Raw genomic sequence first — 17,653 nt, 5'->3', positions numbered from 1 at the left:
CTAAAAGAGTCTTCGGGAACATTACAAGAACCAGTCACATGAAGGAGTCCGTGAAGGTCCCTAAAAATATGAATGATTTAATGAAACGTGTCTTTTCAATCAAAACTTGTCAGATGGTCAAGGTGGCTGGGACAGCAGAGGGTGTGAAGTTCAGAGCGTTTCTTCCAATCAGACCAGCTGTCTCTGTGATCACCTCACACATTTTGCTGTGCTCCTGGTGAGTCATTGATGAGCTTTTTAGATATTAAAGCTAGAGAACAAGCGGCAGGATCAAGCACTCACATAATCTGTACAGAGCGATCAGTTGGAAACTGCTTTCTGTTCTGCCAAGCCCCAATGTTGGATTTTTTTTTTTTCACCTATAAACTTAAAACATGAGAATAATTTTTACAGTTGTCATTCAACTTTTCTCAACTTGCGCTCTGTTTGGTTTTTTAATAATATCGGTCTGCTAATATTGAATATTGAACACCGACTTTAAATATTGATTTTGTCCTGTTGGCATATTGTATTTCAGGATGTGTCCCGAACCTCCATCGGAGAGACAGACAGACAGATTCTGACAGTAATTTCATATGTTGGTTGCGGTGTATCCTCCATCTTTTTGGGCATCACTCTGATCACCTACCTCGCTTTTGAGTAAGATGCATACTAAGATGTATGCCATCAATTTAGTGAGCTTATCATGTTGAAACACAATGAAAAATGGGCTGGAGGAGAAGTGCATTTATTAAATTTATGGTTGTACTCTCGATATTATCTGTTCGGCACTCCAGAAAAGTGAGCATGCCTTTATTGCAATTTCTTTGCCAGCAAAGTGACATGATTGTTGATTATATTTAAGCATTGTTAATAATATTTAAAGAAATGCAGTTATTGATAGCTTAGGGCACACGATCTTGAGACTTTGTGCAAGACTTTAAATTTATTTTTGGGCCACTGAGTCTCAGTCTTCATCTCAAATAAACTTCAGGAAGCTGCGTCGGGACTACCCATCTAAGATCCTCATCAACCTGTCAGCTGCCCTGCTGGGGCTGAACACGGTCTTCCTTCTTAATGGCTGGCTCTCATCATTCTCAATCTACGGTCTGTGCATTGCCACTGCTGCAACTCTGCACTATTTTATGTTGGCCTCAATCACCTGGATGGGCCTGGAGTCTGTCCACATGTACTTTGCGCTGGTCAAAGTCTTCAACATCTATGTTCCTTGCTACATCCTCAAGTTTTGCGTAGCAGGATGGGGTAAGTCCTAAAAGGCAAGAGTTCAGGATCAGTTGTCCTTCATTTAAGGACTGGGCTCGAGACTGACTTTTGTTACTTGTGAATAATTTGTTCTGAATATTGCTGTTGCCTCACAACAAGGTTGCGGGTTCTGTTCCCAGGCCTGGGGCCTTTCTGTGTGAAGTTTGCATGTTCTCCCTGTGCGTGGCTTTCCTCCCATCCTAAGACATGCAACTTTAGGTAAATTGGCGACTCTAAATTGTCTGTAGGTCTGAGTGGCTGTTTGTCTTTGTCTGTCACTGTATGTGGCGTCCTGTCCAGGGTGTAGCCCGCTCTCACCCATTGTAAGCTGGGACTGACTCCAACCCTCGTGACCTGGACACGGATCAGCGGTGGAAGATGAATGAACAAATTAATAATTTTTAAGTATCCCAGAAAAAAAGAGATTTTGAGAAAAAAATGATTTTGTAGTGATTATAGGAATGCCATTGACAAAAAAAGAAAATAAGTCAAAATGTGTGTTTTCATAGGTATTCCTATGGTCATAATCAGTCTGGTCCTGGCTATAGATAGAGATGCCTATGGCAACACTGCTGCTGATGAGACTGCCCAGCTTCAATCCACTGACCAATTGTAAGAGGCTTTATGTCAAGAGCGCCTGATAAAATGTGTAACCTGAAATATGCACCAGGGAAGCAGAGAAAAAACAAAAGAACATGGGAACATTTGAAAAAGACAAGACAAAGTAGAAATAAAACCAAATAATGGCTGTCTTTCTACCTCCAGCTGCTGGCTGCAGAATGACGTCTTCTTCTATGTGACGGTGGTGGCATTTGTTCTCCTGATCCTGTTGTGCAACATCTCTGTATTTATCCTGGTTCTGATTCAGATCAGACAGATGGGGGCCAATAAGTCCTCAGCAAACAGCCGCAGCTCTCTGCAGGATCTGAAGGCAGTGACCAGTATCACTATCCTGGTAGGGCTGACGTGGTCGGTCGGCTTCTTTTCCTTTGGACCGGGCAAAGTGGTCACGATGTACCTGTTCTGTATCTTGAACACCTCACAGGGTAAATAAGCACTGCAGTTAGTATTAAAAAGACATTTTCTTCAACAGAGGTAGTCATTTTCAATAAATTTGGACCTATGATAATATGCGAGTGACTTTTTAGACTCAGGATTTCTTTTGGATTTGGATCTTTTTTGGAAATGACTGAGGACTTTCTACTATCTCCGCTCCTGTGTCCCAGGTTTCTTTGTTTTTTTGTTCCACTGTTTGATGAAGGAAAATGTGAGGAAACAGTGGAGAATCCATTTGTGCTGTGGACGTTTCAGACTTAGTGATTACTCAGGTACATCTTAGAAATCAAAGCAATGCATGTGATCATACAATTTTAAAGGATAATGGCCACTAACTGTCTTCTATTTTCTGCTCCCTGTGTCCAGGTTGGAGCCACTCTGTAACGGTAGGTGGCCAAAGCAAAAAGAAGAATCTAGTTATTTCTGGCTCAATCCCTTCTGATGACACCTCGGTCATCAGGAAAATCTCAGACTCCTCTACAGGATCAGCACCACATGAGCGCCAGCAGGGGGCATGAGTGGCCTCAGTATAAACCGTACCACCTCCATCCTGGAAGGCCAGGCCCTGAACATCTGAGGTCCCTGAGCTCAGGGGCCCTTCCTCACAGTGGACAGACAGCAAAGAAGCCAAAGAAGAAAGCTAATATATTCACTCATAATCCTCCTTATAATTTTATTTGTGTCTTTGTCAACATTTTGGCCTGCAGATCTTTTGCTGTTAATAAAATACACTAACTTAAACACACTGCCATCTATTGTGTGTAGTTTTCTTTATTCTGAAGTGTGTATTAGTTTAAAGCATAGTCTTATTCTTTAAAAGAACATTTAACGTCACGTTAGTTTGTTGTCAACAAGGACAACTTTATTAACATTGTCAACATATATATATATATATATATATATATATATATATAGGAAACTTACCAACATTATTATCTGTCCTGGACTCCTCTGTAAACAAACTAGGAGCTGAAGAAGAGTCATCTCTAACTGCTATTTGGGACATTCATAAATCTGAATGTTTGTATCTTATATCATAAGTCTATGTTGGTCAATGATCCTTCATGAATATTTCAGAGGGCAGAGATGGTTTTTATTTAGCTTCAACACTATTCCTTTGTAGAGAAAATACATTCGCAGCTACTTTTTGTACGTTCACATGTCAATACTACTAATAATGGAGAACATGGCGGCTCATCTATCACTTCTGTTGGCAATAAGAAACAAAAGTAAATTATATGTACTGCAACATGTACATATGTTGCATTAGCCATAAAAGAAAAATATGGACATTTGGGAAATGCCATTTAATTTGGTTTGATTGCCTTCAAACTCAGTTTTTAATCCGTTTTTAAGGATGTCACTCACTCACACACACTGTTTTTCCTCACCTGCAGCACCAGGACTTATTAGAACAACTCGTCATACTTTCATGGCCTGATATATATCGCCCTTTTAATGTTACCTTTATTTCGCTCATTCGTCATGCCTCGTCTTTTTCTTTTATGGGCTTCCGGTTTGTATTTACATTTTTTTAAACATATTCCGCGTCCGTCCAATCACTGGCTCCTTCCCCATAAGCCCCGCCCCCAGCCACAGGTGCGTGCTTATACGTACGTACGTCAACGTTTCCAGTTTTGGCTCGAAAAACTCATCCCAGCATGTTCTTCCGTTTTCCCTGTCTTTGTTTCTTGTCTTTTCTTTTCCTCCTTTCTCTCTTTCTTCTTCCTGAACGTGGTTTCCTGAACGTGGTTTCAATTCTTTTTGAATGAATTTTTGAATGAATTTGTCTGCTGTATTGTTTATTATAAACGATTATATATATATATATATATATATATATATATATATATATATATATATATATAAAATAGTATAAAACTTTCAGTAACAAGCATGATAAGCATGATAATGTTTTGATTTGTTTTTAATGTGTCAAAGGTTAAAGGTCAATTCACTGAGTGAAACGAGAATGAGGTGCATCAGATTTTTATTGCATAATTCAATATTTGAAGGTGTATCTGTCATTTGTAGGACACTCAACTATCTTTCTGTGCAGTGACGCTGAAGTTTCAGCGTTTGTCTTCCATAAGAAGCAAAGTTTTCCTCTGCTCTCGCTTTTTCCTCTGAGGATATTTTCTAATGCCACAACTAATCTTAACTTCTATTGTATTGTTTTATTTTGAAAAGTTTAGCCAACTCAGGCTAAACTTATTTAGCAGCGGCACGCCAGAATAAACACCAGGGTTATGAGACTGAATTAGTAGGAGAATGGAACTCAGCCACGATCAAATGTATTGTTAAGACGTGCTTGTGTCAACTTGTCCCACTGTGCCTTCTGTAGTAAAACATAACCAGTAAAGCATTCTTCCCCTGAAAGTTTGAGGTTAAGGTCTTAGAAAACAAGAACCCACAAGTCAACCAGAACAGAAAAGGTCACTGGCTCTTTTATTTCTTTTCTTTTTTGCATTGTAGCCTTTTAAGTGTAATTGGTTAAAAAATAAAATAAAATAAAAAATTATGATATCAGATGTTGACATCATATTACAGCTAACCTAATCAAAAATGAAATTTTGTCTCATAAAAAGTCACACACCTGCAAATCTATCACAAAGAATTCACCACGGAGCTGTTGGTAAACTGTCCACAGCTTTTTTAACTAGGAATGTTTTAATGAGGTGTCATTCAGGTTCTGGACGAACTTGCTTGGTAACATTCTCTTCGTAGTTGTCTATGTTCATAACACGCCCAGATGAACACATCAAGCAAGGTTGGAGGATCCTAGAAGCAAATGTTTTGTCTAAAGCGTAGAGGAAGAAAGTAAAGGTGACCAATGTCCTGTGACTCAGATGTTTTAGTAGAAATTGGGTTACATTTACTCCAATAATTTTGGCCGCTGCTCATCTGTGCTTTGATGCACCTGTTAATGCAAGGATATACTTCCTGATCATTGTTGGTCAATCACCAGGTCAGGTAAGGGAAGCGTCTGCTTAAAATATGAATGTGTATATGAAACAATATGATGCAATGTGTTGTTTTTGGGTTTTGTTTTGCTCGTAAGTCTTTGATACAATCTTAACATATTTGCTCCTTTGTGTAACTGGTTGTGTAAAATGTTTTATGTTTTAAGTCTTTTATGGTATATTCAGCTGAAAATACATCTGATAGGCAGCATGGCAGCATTAGTGGTTAGTGATAACCACAAACCCTCCACTTTTATAAAAGTTGTTCTCAGTCTTTTTCTGTTCCTTTTCAGTCACATCTGACCCATGGAGGACGGAGCAGAAAGTCAGAGAGCTGTGAAGGTGGAGGAGTACTCTCGGTGTGTCATCCTGACTTATTTCCAGGGGGATGCCAACAGCATGGTGGATGCTCACTTCAACAGAGCTCTCAGTAAAGGCTGCAAAGCCAAAGCTCCGGGAGCAAAGATAAAGAAACTTCATAAAACCATCAAATCGGGTAAGTATGCACAATCAGCAGTGTACCGGAGTGTAAAAAAGACAGCCTGTCTCAGTCATCCTTTCTTTGTCTGCCGCAGAAAACGACAGCCCTTGTCAGGGCGCTGGCACGGACTTTTACACAGAGTCACAGGCCTCTCCTGTGGCAGGACGTCTCCTTAACTTCAGCCCTGCAGACAACACTCACATTCCTGGCTCATGGTCTTCACTCACCGCCAGATCAGGGGAGGGCTCTGTTTTGCCACCCATTGCATACTCTCTGTCCCCAGAAGGGCTCAGCCTCACGGGACAGCAATACACCACATCCCTGCTAAACCTGCTGCATAATGACAGGGGTGACATCGGACCCAGCACAGCATCCACCTCCAAGCCAGAACTGCTTCCCAGTTGGACAGTCCCTCAAGGATTCAGGGAGTCTGTAGACCCAACTGTAGGATTTGAACATGGTAAGTCTGCAAAATAAATACCTGGAGTTTAACACTTTAGGGTGGGGGGAGTAGTTAAAGAAATAAATAAATCAAGGAGTTCTCCATCTTATCAATGACTCGATTTTTAAAAGAAAGGTAATTTACTATCATTTAGTATTACACACTATGTCATCCGTAAGTGTCTAATGATTATATAGAGTTATATAACTTTACCTTCCTGGTTAAAGCAGTTCACATGGAGTCAAGAGGGCACAACCTATTGAAACATTTGTCCTCTGAGGGAGATTTCCCAGGGAATCTAAAGCCAGGCTCTGTCTTTGACTTTGATTTTAGTGATAATATGTGAAGAATTTGCTCAAGGAGAGCTACCAATCAATTAAAAAATGGAATGTAACTTATTATACTTCCTCATTACTAAAATATGTGTTTCTATTTGTGTCCTTCAAGTTCTGGCTGTAAAAGCATTTTAAATATTTGAGAGACAGCTCAGTTGCTCATTAACATTCATAGTCAGTAGTTGTCCGTGCTGCATGCCAAGACAGAAAACATGACGCACTACCAATTATGTGTAATTTGCATCAATCACAACTTGATTGGGTGTTAATTAGTAGTAGAAAGCTGTCAGTATGTGGCTTTACAGATATGAGTGCTAATCATTAAAAAGCAGGCCACCCATCGAATCAGCACTTCTTACTTAATTTATGACCAGTTCCTAATTTTCGTGTTGGTAACTTTGGTGACTTGCTTAAAAATCATGGGCATTTTGTCTGTTTTTTTTTTTTTTTTCTGTTAGAACGCCACCTGGAAAAGAAGGACTTGTACTGGTATTGAAGAAAGAGTGGCTGCTGCAGCTGAGACCAACATTCAGGCAGCTTTCAGATGGGTCTCTTGCTGCACAACTCTTCAGCTCAATGAAGTATAATCTGAAAAATAATGGAGGGAAAAAAAAAAAGGCATTTTCTTCCCCACTCCCCATTTCTTGATGGATGACCTCATTACGTCAGCATGTAGAAACTAGAACAGAAAATTGTCTGACAAACCTGTTCTTCAACTCTGTCATTTCTCTTGTAGATCTCTGAGCACTGTATAGGTGGGTTGCTAAGTTTGTGCTGCAGTTATATGAAGGAAATGTTCTTGTATCTTTGATAGGCACGTTGTCTTAGAGGCCCTAATCCAGTAAATAGACCAGTATTACATTACATTGTGAGCCTTGAGTGTATGGATATTGATATCTGTCTGCAGTTTACCTGGATGAATTTGAAGGATTGTTTTGTGTTACTAATGACTTGTTCTATAAGCTTTAATTTAAGTTACTCTTTGAAAAGAAATGAAAGAAAGGCTATACACAAAGAAATACCCCAGTAGATAGTTTCAAATGGTAAGACATGCAATTGGACCAAGAGCTTTGTCGACAGCAGACAGCAAACCACACAAATTGAACAATAGTGACACCCAGAGGCATGATTGATAACATCAGTTATCAGACATAAAAGACGTGTTCAGTGATTTAAAGTAAATAAGAAAACTTACCCAAGTCCTGAACTAAGGTCCAATTTTGACCACAAAATTAAAGTAGCACTTAGATTACAATGTATCCAAATGGAATGTCGGCGTCACTGACAAAATGCATCCTGCACAACTGATGATTTCACTTTAGTAATACAATTTGTGATATTTTAAGGGAAATAACATTGTAAATATAGGACTTTTACTTTGAATGAAGTTGCATATTTTTTCCGTTTTTGATTTTTTTTTTTTTAACTAGTGAAATTATTTGAATACTTCTTCCACCATTGCATGTAACGTATCTTTACTTTTACTTATTGGTCGTCTGAGGTGTTTCCAAAATAAGTACATTAGAAAGATGTTATTAAAGGAATACTCTTCTGATTTAACATGCGTAATATTCACACTGTGATGTCACCCATTGACTTGTGAACTGCTGCTTTGAAACCTTAAGTTTAAACTTTGTTGTCTTGGTTTCTGAGACCAGAGGAAATTAGATGCAGACAAGCTATAATAAATGAATTTATAAGATATTGAATAAAATGGATCTCTTTAATTGATAGTGAAGTGAACAGATTTGCTGTTGTGTGGAGCAAATACACTTCGGCTACATTAGAGCAGCTCAAACAATGAATTCTTGTCAAACATCAGGATCTGTTATGTTTTATCATCGTCAGCCCAGATGTTCTCATCTCCATTCATCTCTTTGAGTTTTTACCTTTTAACACGTCCACGTGACTTATTTCATGAGTTTACCAATTTTGTTTGTCTGTTGTTGTTATGTTAGCTCTTAAGTTTGGCTTGGTCAATAATAACTCTCCTTTTAGTTTTTGGAAAAGAGGTTTATTAAAGGTCCGCGCTGAGATGACACTTTTTGGAAGGTGTTAGTATTTGGAGAAGATAATTGAGGTTGATTGTGACTTGAGATAAGAGAAAGTCAGGTTAAGATGTAGTAAAATCTGGTCTGGTAGCACACATCGACCTCACCGAGGTCTGTGGAGGACCAGAGCTTCTTTCTGAGTGTCCGCGCCCCTCACCAATTTCAGCACCATGGACAGCTCCAGACACAGATCTGTCCTCGTCCCCTGCTGCCCAAAGTCCACATCCAGGTCCACATCCAGGTCCACATCCAGGTCCACATCCAGGTCCACATCCAGGTCCAGGTCCACATCAGGTCCAGGTCCAGGTCCACATCCAGGTCCACATCCAGGTCCACATCCAGGTCCAGGTCCACATCAGGTCCAGGTCCAGGTCCACATCCAGGTCCACATCCAGGTCCACATCCAGGTCCAGGTCCACATCAGGTCCAGGTCCTGGTCCACATCCAGGTCCAGGTCCAGGTCCACATCCAGGTCCAGGTCCAGGTCCAGGTCCACATCCAGGTCCACATCCGGGTCCAGGTCCGGGTCCACATCCAGGTCCACATCCAGGTCCACATCCAGGTCCAGGTCCACATCAGGTCCAGGTCCACATCCAGGTCCACATCCAGGTCCACATCCAGGTCCAGGTACACATCAGGTCCAGGTCCAGGTCCACATCCAGGTCCAGGTCCACATCAGGTCCAGGTCCTGGTCCACATCCAGGTCCAGGTCCAGGTCCACATCCAGGTCCAGGTCCAGGTCCAGGTCCACATCCAGGTCCACATCCGGGTCCAGGTCCGGGTCCACATCCGGGTCCACATCTGGGTCCAGGTCCGGGTCCACATCCGGGTCCATGTCCAGGTCCAGGTCTGGGTCCAAAGTCCACATCCAGGTCCATGTCTGGGTCCAGGTCCAGGTCCAGGTCCACATCCAGGTCCACATCCAGGTCTACATCCAGGTCCACATCCAGGTCCAGGTCCAGGTCCACATATGGGTCCATGTCTGGGTCCAGGTCTGGGTCCAAAGTCCACATCCAGGTCCACATCCAGGTCCACATCCAGGTCCACATCCAGGTCCACATCCAGGTCCACATCCAGGTCCAGGTCCACATCAGGTCCAGGTCCTGGTCCACATCCAGGTCCAGGTCCAGGTCCACATCAGGTCCAGGTCCAGGTCCACATCCAGGTCCAGGTCCACATCAGGTCCAGGTCCTGGTCCACATCCAGGTCCAGGTCCAGGTCCACATCCAGGTCCAGGTCCAGGTCCAGGTCCACATCCAGGTCCACATCCGGGTCCATGTCCAGGTCCAGGTCCACATCCAGGTCCACATCCGGGTCCAGGTCCGGGTCCACATCCGGGTCCACATCCGGGTCCAGATCCGGGTCCACATCCGGGTCCATGTCCAGGTCCAGGTCTGGGTCCAAAGTCCACATCCAGGTCCATGTCCGGGTCCAGGTCCAGGTCCAGGTCCACATCCAGGTCCACATCCAGGTCTACATCCAGGTCCACATCCAGGTCCAGGTCCGGGTTCACATCCAGGTCCAGGTCCAGGTCCAGGTCCACATCCGGGTCCAGGTCCAGGTCCACATCCAGGTCCACATCCCGGTCCAGGTCCAGGTCCAGGTCCACATCTGGGTCCATGTCTGGGTCCAGGTCTGGGTCCAAAGTCCACATCCAGGTCCACATCCGGGTCCACATCCAGGTCCACATCCAGGTCCACATCCAGGTCCACATCCAGGTCCGGGTTCACATCCGGGTCCAGGTCCGGGTCCACATCCGGGTCCAGGTCAGGTCCAGGTCCTGGTCCACATCTGGGTCCAGGTTCGGGTCCACCTCCGGGTCCAGGTCAGGGCCCAGGTCCAGGTCAGGTCCAGGTCCAGGTCCAGGTCCAGGTCCAGGTCCGGGTCCAGGTCCGGGTCCGGGTCCAGGTCCAGGTCCAGGTCCAGGTCCAGGTCCGGGTCCAGGTCCAGGTCCAGGTCCGGGTCCAGGTCCGGGCCCAGGTCCAGGTCAGGTCCAGGTCCTGGTCCAGGTCCATGAGTCAGCATGTATATGAACCTCCTAAGACATTGGATTGAGTTCGGCTCACACCTTCTATTAAATCATAGTCGCTGGAGAGAGCACAGCGAGCAGATCTGTCCAAATATAATGTCGGTAAAATAGCGCGGTTATTTCATGTACACATTCTGGTTGGCATGTTGACACACCCGATAACACAATGACATCAACGGTGGACGACGGAAAGTTCAGCAGTAGGCCGTGAGGTCAGAGGTGTGAATTCACAGGGAGTGTTTTTTTTTTTTTGTTTTTTTTTTTTACTATAACTATTGTGTTAATAAAAAAAAAGCCACCACTTTTGGCAGACATCAAAGCTAAATAATGTACGCACACACAGACACACACAGACAGACAGCAGCCTCACTGTGGGTTTACACTGGGCGTGGCTCCTCCCTTCTCTGGTTGTGGTGATAAAAGAGGATGCTGCTCAGTCGCTGCTCTCAGCTCTGACTGTGTGAAAAGGTGCATTGGACTGATGTGACTTTTTTTTTTTTTTTTTTTTTTTTTTTTTAACTCTGCCTTCATCTTTTGAACTGCAAAAATCACGTCTAGAGTTTATACGTTACATGTTGAAATGGATCCCTCCAGATATCGGGAATATGTGTTGTAGGGATAGCTTACATGTTTATACTATGATTGTTAAATCATAAAGGCAACAAGTTCGTGAATGCTAAATACCCATTTGGTGTTTTAAGGTTTTACATTTTATAGAGATAAAACAACAGGCTGACCTATTGAACTCACCTTTGAGCATCTCCATTGTTTTCAGTCTTTGTGCCGAGCTAAGCTAACTGTTAGCATCACAGTTAGCCTACAGAGAGAAGACTTTGTTATATTAGTTAGTTTTAAAACCTCTAAACTTTAACTTGGGAAGCAATTTCGTTCTATCACAACGCATGCATTAAGTTTGCACGCAGCAAAAAAAATGTTTTCTTGTTGTGACCCACAGCCACAAATTTTAGCTTCACAGAAACGCCGGTGCTGTCTCCACCTTAATCTGGTCAACCACACACAAGTCAGTTATCTGATAGTCTTCATGTCATGATTTGTCCAAGGCTTCAGCTCTCTGCCTCAGTAAGCACAAACTGTGATTAACGAGCTAATACTGACCAAAGTTATAAGAGGATTCATAGTGTATTATTTAAAGAAGTGTGGCTCTGTGGCATAGAGTGGCTAAAAATGAAACTGTTGTGTACTGATCAACAGAAAACGCATACCAAAGAAGGCCAACCTCAGCACCGGTCCTGCTAAATTTAGCCTGCAGAGGTTTCTTGTACTTATGATATCCTGTTGATACCCAGAGCATTGCACGTTCTGAGTAAATGTGCTCGGTGGTCTGTGAGAAGCAGAGAAAAAGCCAGCACCAATCTATGTCTCGCGGCTCAGCTGTGGCCTCGTGTGTCTTTGCTTGACGCTTCACTGACATGGACTTGCACGTGCACGCTGACTTGCCACGATGCAGTGAAAGCAGAAAACAGACCTTTGTTGACTCAAACAAACTGCATTGGAACAAATACACATGAAACCACCAGTATTTGAAATTTCAAACATGGATTATTTGCAATGGTGTAGCGTTTGCAACTCAAAATTTGTGCTTTGAAAGTTGTGCTTTGAAGTTTAATGCTGTGGTTTGGCTGTTGCATTACTAACAGTCTCTTGTATTGAAAACAATATGGTGGTGTGCACTCAGCAGAAACAGTTTTTAGAATGAGTGCAATACACAGTGTGCTGCTGACTCTCTCTTTACGGTCTTTACCTTCTTGTGGAACGCTTTGAGGTTCACATTCTGCCACCTCACACAGATGTCATGCATTGCCCAGAACTGTTTGATGCATGTGTAACTGAGCTCCTTAGAAAAGGACTGCGGTCAATTTCTGGCCCACGCTTGTTTTTCAAAAACAGTTCTCGGGAAACAAGACAGAAAAAAAAAACAAAACAAAACTAGAAAACTGCCAACTTGTGAAACTACAATTCAGGCTGCTCACTCTATGTGTCCAAAATCAGCAAAGTGCACCCTCTGCCATCGCTGATCAGAGCCTGTGTTCATGCATGTTTGTGAGACTGTAGCAACGTCATCAGCTAACTGCTAGCAGTGTGCTTAGATGTTCGCAAAACCAGCACATAATGTTTACCATCTTAGTTTATCAGATTAGCATGCCAACGTTGTCAAACCCTACCCCCCCCCCCCCCCCCCCAAAAAAAAAAACAAAAACTGATGGGTTTATAGAAATAGAAAACAAATAATGCAACATTTCAGCTTGATGAGAATTTCTGTTGTTTGCAGCAGTCGTATCAGTCCATCCAAGAGATTTATTTTACACAGAAGCTGCCATACACTGAAAGATGCAATGAAAATCTATGAAACAGCTTGTTGAGATATTTTAGGCTCGACCTAAGTCGTGGACAGACTCACCGTCCACATGCTACTTCCACGACTTCTACTTCCCAATCTCTATTAGGAACATGAATAATACTTTCCCTTTATTATGTATATTGCATATTGTAGTAAATTATGATTTATTGTTCATCTATCTTTATGTCGTCTAAAAATGAAGTTAATTCAGCTGAATTGACTTTATCTGACTGGATATTGATTTCACTTCACTTTGACTCATTTAATCACAAGTACTAAATCCTGTAAACTGCAGGAAAAAAAAAAAACACTTCTATTCCAAGCAATGACAGGTTGTAGTAATAGAGAGCACAAATTCAAAATGTTTTGGCAGCTTCACAAAGCTTTGTTCCACACGGCAACATTCAAGGATGTTTTCGCGACAGAGCAAACTAAGCAGGTTTGTGGTGGACTGTTTTTCCCCTTTCATCATCTCTTCTCTCTTTGCAGAGAATTACTGAACAAAAAAAAATTACTTTGCATAAAGTAACATGAAATGGATATTGAAATTGATACCAACAGGCTTTCTTGGAAGATTTGTTACTTCAAAAACTGCTAAAGTTGCCTCGAAACAAAGCCTCAATAGTCGATTATGAGCCCAAAATAATTTAAACTCGTAATAAAAATAATAGTACTTTAAATCTCCTGAATTAGTTTAGGTCTATATTTCAATTAGTATTTGTCCTTTTTCTACCTGCGCTTTAAAAAACTTCATAAGTGAAAAGAAATTATTGTTTTGCATCAATAATATTTAAAGAAAAAAATAGACACCTCAGATTTTAGTTATATCTATAATTGTGTATTCAAATAGTTACTATGTGTTTAATGTCAGAAGTTGGGCTTTACAAAAAAATGTTTTTAAATCGAGTATAATTGACTATATTATAGTGATCAGAGAAAGAGAGCAGCATAGATTGGTGCAGAAAATGTGAAAAGGAAATGCTGTGAATTCTGTGAATCAACCAATCATTGCAATTTCCACCTTGTTAACCTCTTTAACGTCTGACAAAATCTTCCATTTGAGTTGGTAGACACAGTTGTGCAAGAGAGGTGCAGTGTCAGAGTACAACAATGATTGGTCGACTGGCAGGTTGGTTTCTTCTAACTGCATTGCGTGAGTACAGTTCTTATCCACTGTATATGTAATATAACAGACTGCATTAACTGTCAGATGACTTATTTGGAGAAACTGGTCAAATGTTTTATTTTTTTTTTTTTTTTTTATCCCATCATGTTATAATCATTTTCCCGTCTCTTCTCTTTAGATGTGATTGAAGCTACAGACAGTCCTCAGCAGATTTCTTTGACTGTGCTTGACCTTGGAGATAATTTGACTCTGACATGTCCAGTTAATGGGAACGAGGTTGGGTTGGTGTACTGGTATAAGCAAAGTTTGTTGTATGTGATTCAGACCATTGCTTCAGGCACTTTTGATAAAGCAAAATGTATAGGACAATTTGACAACCCAAGATTTGAAATCACACCAGGGGAGACTCTTCAGTCTCTTAGGATAAGAAATGTTAGCAAAGAAGATGAAGCAATATACTTCTGTCAAGCAGGATCGTTATATGGACTGCAAATCTATAATGGCACAATTTTAGCTGTGAATGGTAAAGTATGCTAGTTTCAGTGTTTTTACCTACTATGATTACATATGATTTTATCAACACCCACATACCCCCATAATACACTCGCAGAGTATTATTTTTTTTTCATGTTCTTTTTATGAATTGCACAGATCATCAAAGTCTACAGAAAAATGTCTATGTGGAACAAAGTCCAAAGACAGCGTCAGTCCAGCTGGGAGACCCGGCGACTCTCCGCTGTTCATTTCTCTACAAGAATGAAAGAAACAAAGTGCCGTGTCCAGCTGAACGCAGCGTCTACTGGTTCAGAGCCGGAGCAGGAGGATTTCATCCAGGAGTCATTTACCCTCAAAGAAGTGATGAAGAAGAGGAAAGGAGCTGCGTCTACAGTTTGTCTAAAACTATACTGAACTCCTCTGATGCCGGGATTTACTACTGTGCTGTGGTCACATGTGGAGAGATCCTGTTTGGTGGAGGAACTACAGTGGAGACAAGTATGTTTCAAAGTCTTATTTCAGTCATAGTTTATTCATGTTCCTTCTTCTGTTTCTTTCTGAGTAAAGGAGGAAAGAAAAGCAACACCTCTCTAAGGCTGAGAACCACTGAACTAGTTTTTATAGTTCACAGGCTCAGTGAGGCGGGCTTGTAGTGGTAACACCTCCATAATGCAGTTCGGACTTGAGTGGGGTTTTTGTTGCCTCTGCTTCTTTTCCTTTCTTTGTTCTTACTGTTTAGATTTGTGCATGTGTGTGTGTGTATGTGTGTGTGTGTGTGTGTGTGACTTTTGTCATGGTTTCCTGTGGTGCTTTTTGTTCCACTGAGACCTCTGCTGTGTTTTCATGTTTTCCTCTCAATGCTGTCAACTGTGTCAGCGCGTTGATGATGATTTAGTAAAGCTAAAAAAAAACAAAAAACTTTTCATGCAATCACCTAATAACCTTTACAAAGTGCATGTAGGTGTAAAGTGTTCATGCTTTGTGTCCTGCATGCTGCACCAAAGTTGCACAAAGAAGGGCACTAACAATCACGGACACTGTGTTTGGGTCCAGATTTTGGCTCGCGTGTAGGTTTAAGCCTCAAAAGCAGCTGTGGTTAGGGAGAGGTTCTGAGCTCTGAGCTTATGTGTGTCAGTGTTGAAACAAAAGACCTGACCTGATGGCCTGAGGAACCAAACCTGTTAGCGTTCCTCCTAAAGGAACGACAAGTGCTTGTATCACAGCTAATAATAATAATAATCACAACAATAGTTCATCCAGTGGTTGTACGTTTGGATGATTTTATGGACCAAAGTTGTGTACCTACAACAACCTTACAAATCACTGTGTGTTGTCATTTACAGAGCGGCTAAAAATGAGTTTTTCTTCTAATGAAAAAAGCAAATCAAGTCTGCCTAAAGGATGAAGCAGATAAAAACGGGGTGGAACGATCTACTCCAAACTGATCTTTAGATTTTACGGTGTCTTTCTGACGGTTTCTTTATTTCAGGGCAAACGGTGGGTCTCTCTCACGTTGTTTTGGGGATACTGCTGCTCTGCTGTCTCATCGTGATTGTCGCTCTCATTCTTGCCAGAAAGCGGAAGCTTGTTTGCGACCATTGCAGAGGTGGGTTCACTGTGTATTTATGGATTATTCGATACTTTAACCTAACGAGGTGCTGCTTCTTTTAGGCAGTTTGTTTAGATTTGATAATTAAAGTCTCATGTTGTGGGGTCAGTTAATAGTTAATATGTTGGTTTGTGGGAGTGGCTCGGTGGTTTGGGACTCTACTTGGGAACCGGTTCACGTCCCAGCACCGGACAATGAAATGGACTGTGGACAGGTGAATTAAGAGGTTTTCCAAAAAAACCAGGACCATCACTCTGAAACCTCTTTGCACGTTTGCATAATACAATATGGGGCCCGGTGTGTGTGGTTGCGTTTGTTTGGGTTGTGGATGGAATTTTGGTTTGTTTGCATTGACTTCAGTGTCTATAATGCCAATAAAAATAGTTCTTCTTATAGTTTAAAAAAAAAAAAAGGATCATGTCACTGTCACCATTTTTTTTGTCTTGTCTTGTTTTTATGAACAGGAGAAATGAATGTCTCTCATCCTGCAGACCGCAACAGATCAGCTGAAGATCAGTCACATCACATGGTAAACATCCTCTGAATGTGTCATTATTTGATGGTGGATGTTTCTCGTGCAGGCTTTCAAAATGTGGTTTGGTTTTGGCTCCGAATTGTGGCTTTGATTCAATGCCAAAAAAAATAAATATATATGCACACCATACCATTTTTACACTGCAGGTAAAAAAAAAAAAAAAAAGTTTTCTGTAAACGTTACGAAATGTTGTGATCCTTCTAAACCAAATGTGTATGTATAAATGTGTAAATGTAGCACATGTCGCTTTTAATGCGCAAAAATAACCTCAGTTCTGCCATTAACCTGAAACCTTCAATCCAAATTACTGTGTGTAGGAAGGTGACAGTGACTCAACGGTGTACTATGCAGCGCTGGATTTCTCAAGAAATACAAAAAGATCGACTGCAGGGCATCACAGAGCAGTCCACACAAAACCATGCGACTGAAGGAGGAGCAACTGAACGTCTACACTGTTTACCGTCACTGAAAATCACCTTGATAAAGTTCTACTTCCTGTTCAGGTGAAAGAACTGTTGCTGTAACAGTCCAACAGAAGCATTCGTTGGCGACAGGCCACTTCTGTTCTGTTGGAATTTGGCTCATTTAAAGAAAAGATGTGTACGATCACTCCCATTCCTTTATCAATGCTTGTCATGCTTGTCATATTGATTGTGAGTAATAACTCAAACTCTAAATGAAATAAATTACATTACATTACATAAAATACATTTTAAGTTCCTATATACAAGTTCTTGTCTGTATTAGTTTTTTTTTTATGCTACCATTGGATAAATCTTTCATCACGCATAAAATTTAGTCACAGAAAACTGACAAAATATTTCCTTCTCTTGGTGTCACTATTAAAATCAATGGCTCATAATTTCAAAGGAAGGGAATCCTCGAAAACAATCGGCACAATCGTTAGCTTGGATGCAGACGACGTGATTG

General features: G+C 41.5%; 2 protein-coding genes across 3 annotated transcripts; both read left to right on the top strand.

Moving 5' to 3' along the window:
• Positions 1 to 5,058: 5,058 nt before the first annotated feature.
• On the top strand, positions 5,059 to 7,188 carry vgll1 (vestigial like family member 1). The gene is made up of 4 exons (XM_029512811.1): positions 5,059 to 5,271; positions 5,555 to 5,757; positions 5,837 to 6,202; positions 6,978 to 7,188. Exons 2-4 carry the CDS (start codon positions 5,568 to 5,570, stop codon positions 7,013 to 7,015), a joined length of 594 nt encoding a protein of 197 aa, XP_029368671.1. The 5' UTR covers positions 5,059 to 5,271; positions 5,555 to 5,567; the 3' UTR covers positions 7,016 to 7,188.
• A 6,341-nt stretch (positions 7,189 to 13,529) lies between these two features.
• Positions 13,530 to 17,447, top strand: LOC115049819 (uncharacterized). 2 transcript variants are annotated; one of them, XM_029512366.1, is made up of 6 exons: positions 13,530 to 14,111; positions 14,263 to 14,607; positions 14,736 to 15,077; positions 16,069 to 16,185; positions 16,653 to 16,717; positions 17,041 to 17,447. In XM_029512366.1, the coding sequence occupies exons 1-6, from the start codon at positions 14,069 to 14,071 to the stop codon at positions 17,149 to 17,151; spliced, it is 1,023 nt and encodes a 340-aa protein (XP_029368226.1). In that variant the 5' UTR covers positions 13,530 to 14,068; the 3' UTR covers positions 17,152 to 17,447. The 2 variants fall into 2 exon arrangements, with proteins under 2 accessions (XP_029368226.1, XP_029368227.1); XM_029512367.1 differs by having other exon boundaries at positions 14,015 to 14,087.
• The last annotated feature ends 206 nt before the right edge of the window (positions 17,448 to 17,653 follow it).

Source organism: Echeneis naucrates, chromosome 10, assembly GCF_900963305.1.
Source record: "Echeneis naucrates chromosome 10, fEcheNa1.1, whole genome shotgun sequence".
NCBI classification, from domain to species: Eukaryota; Metazoa; Chordata; class Actinopteri; order Carangiformes; family Echeneidae; genus Echeneis; species Echeneis naucrates.
Note: the sequence above shows the minus strand (reverse complement) of the source record. Positions and strands in the feature narration are given on the sequence as shown.

Coding starts and splice junctions, on each gene's coding strand:
- vgll1 (XM_029512811.1), top strand. CDS start 5,568: ATGGAGGACGGAGCAGAAAGTCAGAGAGCTGTGAAGGTGGAGGAGTAC. Junction 5,758..5,836: donor TCATAAAACCATCAAATCGG/GTAAGTATGCAC, acceptor TGTCTGCCGCAG/AAAACGACAGCCCTTGTCAG. Junction 6,203..6,977: donor AACTGTAGGATTTGAACATG/GTAAGTCTGCAA, acceptor TTTTTCTGTTAG/AACGCCACCTGGAAAAGAAG.
- LOC115049819 (XM_029512366.1), top strand. CDS start 14,069: ATGATTGGTCGACTGGCAGGTTGGTTTCTTCTAACTGCATTGC. Junction 16,186..16,652: donor TGTTTGCGACCATTGCAGAG/GTGGGTTCACTG, acceptor TTTTATGAACAG/GAGAAATGAATGTCTCTCAT. Junction 16,718..17,040: donor AAGATCAGTCACATCACATG/GTAAACATCCTC, acceptor TACTGTGTGTAG/GAAGGTGACAGTGACTCAAC.